General features: G+C 46.3%; 1 protein-coding gene across 1 annotated transcript; it reads left to right on the top strand.

The window, feature by feature from the left end:
- Nucleotides 1-3329: 3329 nt before the first annotated feature.
- LOC310693976 (uncharacterized protein) lies at nt 3330-7440 on the top strand. Its single transcript, XM_083476563.1, has 5 exons — nt 3330-4130; nt 4554-4653; nt 4760-4843; nt 5346-5450; nt 7270-7440. The coding sequence occupies exons 2-5, from the start codon at nt 4558-4560 to the stop codon at nt 7336-7338; spliced, it is 354 nt and encodes a 117-aa protein (XP_083332689.1). The 5' UTR covers nt 3330-4130; nt 4554-4557; the 3' UTR covers nt 7339-7440.
- Nucleotides 7441-8294: the final 854 nt, after the last annotated feature.

The raw sequence follows: 8294 nt of genomic DNA, 5'->3' as shown, positions 1-8294 counted from the left end.
GGAAATGGGGAGGAGGGAAATCATGTAAGCCACGTTGAGATCATTGGAAGATCAAGGTGGAAGATCAAGATAAGGTAAGGTAAGGTAACGCGTGTGGCACTGTGGTCTAAACTGTTACGGAAAAGAAGCAATGCAGCCAGCTGCTGCTAGCTGGAGAGCAAAACATAAATGGGAATGTTGGGATTGTTCCGTGGGAAACAAAGGGACAGTCTTTTCACAGTGCAAAGCACCGGAAATAGCTCACAGTGTAATATGAGCTGTACTGGAAGTACAGTAGGTGGAGTTTTTTTTGTCTCTCTGCTGTTGGAGTTTGAAGAGAGCAGACGTGTTTCTCTGTAACGCTGCAAAGACAGAAATAAAGGCATGTAAATACGTTTCTGTCTATCTCTTTCCCCTGCCCCTGGGGGGGGGGCAGGAAAGAGTGGTGTGTTCTCCTCACGCTTGAGGAGGATCGCCGATCGCAACCTTGCCTGGGTCTTGCCAGGAATGCAGACAGGGAGGTCAACCGGAGATCAAGCTGTGGGCTGGAGAGTGGCCAGTTTCTCCTGAAGGCAGGCATGAATCCTGACATAAACCACTGAGCCTCTTAGGCTTGCCAATTGGAAGGCTGACGGTTCAAATCCCTGCGACGGGGTGAGCTCCTGTTCCTCTCTCCCAGCTCCTGCCCACCTAGCAGTTCGAAAGCACGCCAGTGCAAGTAGATAAATAGGCATTTCTGTGGCAGGATGGTAAATGGCGTTTCTGTGTGCTCTGGCTTCCATCACAGTGTCCCGTTGTCCCAGAAGCGGTTTAGTCCTGCTGGCAACATGACCCAGAGACCGTCTGTGGACAAATGCCAGCTCCCTTGGCCTGAAAGCGAGATGAACGCCACAACCCCATAGTCACCTTTGACTGGACTTGTGGTGTTCGTACGGAGGCCCCAGTCATCTCACGGACTATTGACCACTAATCCGCTGCCACCAACCAGGTCCTCCCTGGTAAATCACTTAGTCTCAGTCAGGTTCTTAAGTTGATAATGAAGATTGTAGCTTATTGCAAACACAAATAAACTTTATCTGCATTCAAAACGTTGTTACTCTTTACCCTCTTAGTCTTATTTTATTCTGTCTCTAACTCTTCTCTTGATTGTTGTTAGCCGCCCTGAGCCCGGCTTCGGCTGGGGAGGGCGGGATATAAATAAAAATTATTATTATTATTATTATTATTATTATTATTATTATTATTATTATTATTCTACCTCCCCACACAAGAACCAACTGCACTAACTGTCTCTATTTCCAACTGTCTGCCAACTGCTTTCCCAACTGCCTTTCCTAACTAACTAACTAACTAACTAACTAACTAACTAACTACCAACCTCAGGCTAAGCCCTTTTATAAACAGGTAGGCTCCGCCTCTGGCTTTTCTATTGGTCTACCTATTAACCCTTTCTCTCCCCCTGTACAGACATTTTCAAATAAACGGGCAAATGCCACAGAACTTAACCATCCAGGGGTCCTTTAACTTTTACCTTTACTTTTGTTTTAAGAAAAAAACTGCTCCTTTTTCCCTTATGGGGTATCCAAGAGCCCGTATAGAGTCCTAAATTAGGTTCCCTATCGGTAGGAGAAAATAACAGAGGCCAACCAGAGTATATTAAGAAGCAAAGTGGCTAGTAAGCCTGATCTTTATTAAACTGTTGCAACAGGTTCCCCACTCACCACACGTAGGAGGGAGGAGGAAACCCGAACAATGGTGCGCAAGCCCTTATATAGACTTTTGATTGCCCACCCTGTAGCCCAAGACCACCCTCCAAAAAACATCATACATACATACATACAGAAGGAGATGGTCTACAGCAGAAATCCTGCCTGCCAGGATACCTGATAATGGTCACTGACTGCATTACCTGGGCAGGCTGGCCATTCTTTTGTGATGGCAAATACTTTAGTTCCTGAATCCAGGTCACATGCTCACCCTATTCATTCACAAATATGCCCTTCAGACAGGATTTGTAAGCACAAAGACAATGGGAAGGCTGCCATTTGCCTCCCTTACTGCAGAGGAATATTTGAGGTCATTGGGAGAGTCATAATGGCTTCAGGATTGTTCTCCTGTACTATTTCAGACACGTGGTTTATGTGTACTTATGTATGTGCTTGCCTTGTACATTTATGAACATGTATTTTATAGATTTGAGACCTTAGAATTCTTATAGCACCTTCTATATAAATATAATAAATTTAAAAATAAAATGAATGGAGAGCTTCCATATTCAGGGGGTGGGGTGTACGTCTGAATACTCCTTGCTGTGTCTGGGGGACAACAGGAGAGGGGCTGCAGCCTGAATGGGCGAGCCGAGGCTTGTACAGGAACTCAGGAGCTGCCTTCAGATGCTCCAACGCCCCCCCCCCCGAAATTTGGAGGGTCTGCTGCAGTTGACACCATAGAATGGTAGAGGGGGAAGGGACCCCGGGGGTCATCTAGTCCACCGAGGGGGGGGGGTCCCTTGGTCTATGGCTTTCTTGCAGAGGGAGGGAAGAATTCTGCTTCTTCTCACATTCAGGATTTTTGCCCTTGAGTTGTTGTATATTAAACAGGGACTTTTCCAGATTGTCTCTTGAAGAAAGGAATCAATGGTCAGTCTTGTGCAGAAGTTAGCTTGCTCCTCTTCAGCTAAATAACTTAAACGGAATATTCCTAGGAAGCTGCCTTGGACAGAGTTGGTCGTGTGATCCATCTACCTCAGCATCGCCTGCACAGACCGATAGCAGCTCTCCAGGGTTTTAGACATGGACGACGACAGTCCCAGCCCCCAGAGATGCCGCCTAGGACAGAAGACCTACATGCAAAGCAGATGGTCCAATCCTGCTCTATGGAGACCGCTAGCCTGTGTGCTGGGTGCAGGGGTAACCCATGAAACGCAGTCCAGGTCCAGTCCAGAATCTGAAGGTTCCGCTAGGAGTCAGTCCAACAGGGCCAAGGCAGGAAACCAGGCAAGGACAGGGGCAGGATCTAGCATACAGCAACATTGCTCCCACAACCTGGGGCGGGGTCCAACAGCCTTTTATCTTTGTCAGGGTAGCGGCCGGCCCTGATCCCCTGGCGACTCACCTCCCTGTTTCTCCCGAAGGCGAGCACTCCTCCTCCGAGTACTCAGGTCCCTCCTTCTCTCAGACCTTAGTCTCTGCAGCTCGGGAGATGTTGGTGGGTTACTAGACCCAGGGGCCACCTCAGCCTCTCCTGACCAACTGGTAGTGGAGCAGCTGTAAGTGATGGCCCAGCTGAAGGCAAGGAGGTAATCCCCACATCTGGAGCCAGGGCAGGCTCAGGCCCCTGACTTGGCCCAGCTGGTGTTTGTTGCAGGGGAACCTGTGCAGACTAGGACTCTTCAGGATCAGGCCCCAGACTTGGTTCAGGTGATGCCTGAGGCCAAGGATCTGGTGCAGACTGAGACTCCTCTGGTTCCGAGTCTGAGCCCGAGTCCCAGGCCATCACAGCCTGCCTGGAAGGACGTGGGGATGGTCTCCCTTTGGGAATGGGGCTGCAGGAAGAAGGATGTGTAATAAAGATGCAGCCCAGCTGCAGGCAGAACAGCAGGTACCTCCAAGACAGAGGAGCATCACCACTCAGGAGCAGCCAGGTGGGGGTGGGGGGTTGCCACGGTGACAAGGACCTGCCCTCCTTTGTGACATCTCTTGCTGACTTGCAGGCCACTGACTTGCAGGCAGCCATTGTGGGTTAGTAGTGGAGAGAGCAGTTGGTGGTGGTTGGAGAAGATAAGGAGAGGAGTTCGGTTTATTGTTATTTTTCCAGTTTCTTATTTTGATTTGATTTATTACTTTTATTTGATTCATTTTATTTTATTTTACTTTTTATTTTAACACTTTTTTATTTTATTGCTCTTTATGTTAATATTTTAATTTTTGCTCTTTATTTTTTATTTTACTTTTTTATTTTGTGCACATTTGTGAGTATTTTGTATATACTTTGTATATATCTATTTTGTACATAGAGGAGTAGTTAGGGTTAAGTGCAGGGTTAGGGCGGAGGTTAGGCTTAGGGTTGGGGTCAAGAGTTAGGCTTGGGTGGACATTTTAGCTAGTTTAGAGTGGAGGGTGGGAATTTTTCCTGGATGAATTGGGCAGGCTGTAAGTAGGATTCCTTCTCTTTCTCTTGGTCTCCTGGGGGGCGGCAGGTGGAGTCCTCGGGTCCCCTGCACAGTCTTGACTCTCTGGAAATCGATCCGGCCAGTCTTCTCCAGAGAGCTCAGCTCCTCCACACATTTTCCCTGCCTTCCCCCTTTCTCTTCCCTCTCATCATTTACATTTATTTTGCATCTCTCCCACTGCCAAATGCCACCGGCCTTCTCCCCCTTCCTGGGGGTCTCTCTGGCTCCAAGGAATACTCCACCACCTTTCTCATGTTCTGCTTCTCTTCTGGGACACCTTGATGCTTGGAGGACCCTCCTAGGGGTTGGGGGGGGGAGCTCCGGGTGGGGAAGAGCAGGCAGGAGGGAGAAGGGGGCAAGGTAGACATGGAGGAGGCAACGTCTAAGGCCTTCATCTCTGCAGCACGATGAGGCCCAAATTCACCTCTGATATGATCAGTGCCATCCTGCACAGGACGTTGGAGGCCATGCTGAAAGGGGCCAAGAAGGAGGAGGATAGAGAAGTATGTCCTTTGTTTTGACTTCCCTTCGCAGGTTCTTTCTTCTTCATCATCACACACTTGCAGAATCCAAGCCAGCATTCAAACTCTCTTCTCTCTTTTCCCGCAGGAACTGAAGCGGCACTTCCGGCTCCTGCTGGGCAGTCTCCTTATGGAAGCCCCCAATCCTGGCACCCTCCTCCAGCTTCTCGGTGTAAGTGTCCCTATGGCATCAGGAGCGGTTTTGGCCCCCATTAGAGAGCCAGTGTAGTGTAGTGGTTAAGAGCGGTAGATTCGTAATCTGGTGAAAGGGGTTCGCGTCTCCGCTCCTCCACATGCAGCTGCTGGGTGACCTTGGGCCAGCCACACTTCTCTGAAGTCTCTCAGCCCCACTCACCTCACAGAGTGTTTGTTGTGGGGGAGGAAGGGAAAGGAGAATGTTAGCCGCTTTGAGACTCCCTAGGGTAGTGATAAAGCGGGATATCAAATCCAAACTCTTCTTCTTCCCATCCCTTACCCAATGGACTGTTCTATTTCTGGAGCATGGAGTCCCCTGTCCTGTTTGGCCACCAATTTTTCCCATTTTTGAAGTCATCAGAATAGAAACTGGCACTTATGCAGTCACCCCTACTTGCTCGGTGCTTAGGCACTTGAGTCTGCCCTGCCGCTTTGGCCCAGACTGGCCCCTGACTCTGCGACGCTCTTTCCTCCCACAGGACCTCCGAGGATACACCCTTGGGGAAAGTGGGGAGCCAAAGAAGCTGGCGGCCAGCAGCTTCTCTTTGCTGCTGGTCTTTGCCCAAAGGTTTCCCCGTCTCAGAGTAAGTAGCTCTCCTTCATAGATTCAGTCCTTTGAATCCTTCCATCTCCCCAAGAGGCTCCCAAAACTGCTCATCCTCTGCAGTTGACAACACACCTAACTGAAAAAAGCGGCTTACTCTTCTGATGACATCAGAGAATTCTAGACTCTAGGAATGTTGAGGGTGGCAGGAGAGGACATATTGTTTATTAATATCTTTCCTAACTTGCGCTAGCAAGTTGCTTTACTTAGCAGAGTGCATTCCCCTTTACACAGCAGAAAACTAGTTGCAAACTCGTGTGAGTTTCTTAAGACAATACGCAATTCAATCTGGCTTGTCCAGGTTGAAATGTGTTCTAATATTTTCCTGGTAAGACCCCTTGAATCCCTCCTAAAAGAATAAAGACACCACAGTCTTATTCATAAGCAATAAATAGAAAGTTGACTCACAATCAGGCAGAGCACAGTGTGATCCCTGAAGGCAGGCTTTAGGCTAAAAGTTACAAACGTAAAAAAACAGGTTTACCCCACAAGGGAGATGACCTGTCAACCAGCAGTTCATTCCAGGAAGTTCACAGGACGAAAGGAAGATGGAAAAGAGAGAGAGTGGCAGCACACCTTGGCCTTTTACCAGGTCTGGAAAGGTCACACCCACCCACTAGTTGCATGTAAGGAAGGATGCTCCAGGCCAGGAGGAACAGGAAGTTTTGACTGGTTGGACCAAACATTCCCTTGCATGTCTACTCTAGGAAAACAAGGAATGTTGCATTTGACTGCTCCCAGTCTGTTGCTTAGGAGCTCACTGTTGATGGGCAACTTCAAGGCCATGCCTGCTCTCCCTTCTTAGGGTGTTTTATCTTTAAACCAGACTTGGACTGGATAGAACTTTGCATAAAGGACACCTACATACAGAGGGCTAGCCTCTTTAAAGTAGGAAGCATGCTCTGCTAGGGTGCTACCCCGAGAGGATGGGAATTGCTCAAGGTTGCCAGCATGGAAGGATGGTTTGTTGTCCCCCACACCTCTCTGCCTAATGGTAGGGCCAGGAATGTATAACCCATCCCTCTTGGTTTGACTTCTGTCATTCTTCTTAAGAAATTTAGACTCCACCCCATGATCACTGAGCTGCCCTTTCCTGTATTTTTAAAAGGGTGAAAGAGCTTCTTCGTGGTAAAAAGGAAAGGGTTGCAGAAAAGGGAAAAGATCTCCCCTTTTTCATATCTTCTTAAGTCGTTCGCAAAGGACTCAGCAACTCTACACTTGAGACATATATACATTTTTGCCCAGCTGGCATTTTTCACCCCAGGTGTGATTAATTCATGGCAACCCCCACCCCTAGATTGGAATTCAGGTGATCACACAAAATACCACTGTTGGCTTTCAGTGAAAAAGAATACTATTGATTCTGGTGTTATACAGAAAAGCTTTTTTCAAAAAATATATATAAAAAAGAAAAGTTGGGAAAGCAGTAGCTTAACTCAAGGTATCTGTGGATATATATTTCCTTTGTTTCAGAAAACTTTAGAGGGATTTTCTACAACACACCCTTAAGAAAATCAATACCCCATTACTTTGAAATGTTGACATTTAGTCAATTATGATTTATTGATCAGGATTCTCTCCCCTCCCTGATTTTTAAGGCGTTGGAAGCGGAGGTCTTCGAACAGATGACCTCATATGGTATATTTTAAACCTCAGCATTAAAATGTCTGTCTATGAAAGGTATAGATAGCTTTTACTTAAAGTATCCTTTATTACCCAGAATATGGCCCTGAATCTCCTCCCTCCACCCCCACTTCTAATATCGCGGCATATTTGGTTATTCCTCTTGGTTATTTCAGCATCTCCCATTACACTGGAATTCACGGACAGCCAATGGAGCTGAATGTTGGAAGATTAATGATACATAAAAGAAAGTGCTTCTTCATGCAGCACGCATTAAACTATGGAACGCGCTCCCAATTTGGATGGCTTTAAAAGAGGACTGGGCAAACTCATGGAGGGTGAGGTTATGAATGGCTGCTAGCATGATGGCTGTGCTGTCTCCACAGCTGCAGGCAGTAAGGCCAATTGCTGGAAGCCACAGGAAAGAAGAGTTTCCCACCATTATTTGGTAATGTGAAAACCAGATGCTGCACTAGATGGGACATTGCCTTGATCCAGCAGCCTATCCTTGTGTTCTTTTCCCCCCATAATAATTTTTATTTGTTTTACATATAATCACATCACATAACATTATATCCTGTTATTATATCTCTTTGGCTCAATTGAGCTTAAAAACGCCCCCTCCCTCCCGTCTATCAGTTTTCAAAATTATTTTTTTTCATCTTAGCATTTCATTCCCTTTCCTATTCTTGTTATATCATAACTAAATATATTGAGTTTCTCATCCTGGATAGGTAGCAATTTAATCTTACGAGTCTTCAGATAACCCTGCCTAGTGATGTCAATTGTTTACAGTTGCCTTTCAAATGTAATATAAATTTATTCCAGTCTTTTTGGAACACTTGGTCTCGCTGGTTGCAGATTCTTCCTGCCAGTTTCGCCAGTTCTGCATAGTCCATCAATGTCATCTGCCACTCTTCTTTTGTTTCCATCTTTGGGCTAACAAAATTCTTGCTGCAGTAGTTGCATATAAGAATTTTCTTTTATCTTGTTTCTTTACCCACTATACCCAGTAAGAAAGCTTCTGTGTTTTTGTTTAATACAAATGTTTTTAAACATTTTCTTTAACTCATTATATATCATTTCCCAGAAAGCTCTTACCTCTTTACATGTCCACCACGTGTTGTAAAAAGTACCCTCCTTTTCTTTACATTTCCAACATTCATTTTTTGTTCTATACCTTTTAGCCAATTTAACTGGT

The sequence above is a fragment of the Podarcis liolepis genome, assembly GCF_965112155.1.
Source record: "Podarcis liolepis genome assembly, chromosome: 15".
Lineage (NCBI taxonomy): Eukaryota > Metazoa > Chordata > Lepidosauria > Squamata > Lacertidae > Podarcis > Podarcis liolepis.
Note: the sequence above shows the minus strand (reverse complement) of the source record. Positions and strands in the feature narration are given on the sequence as shown.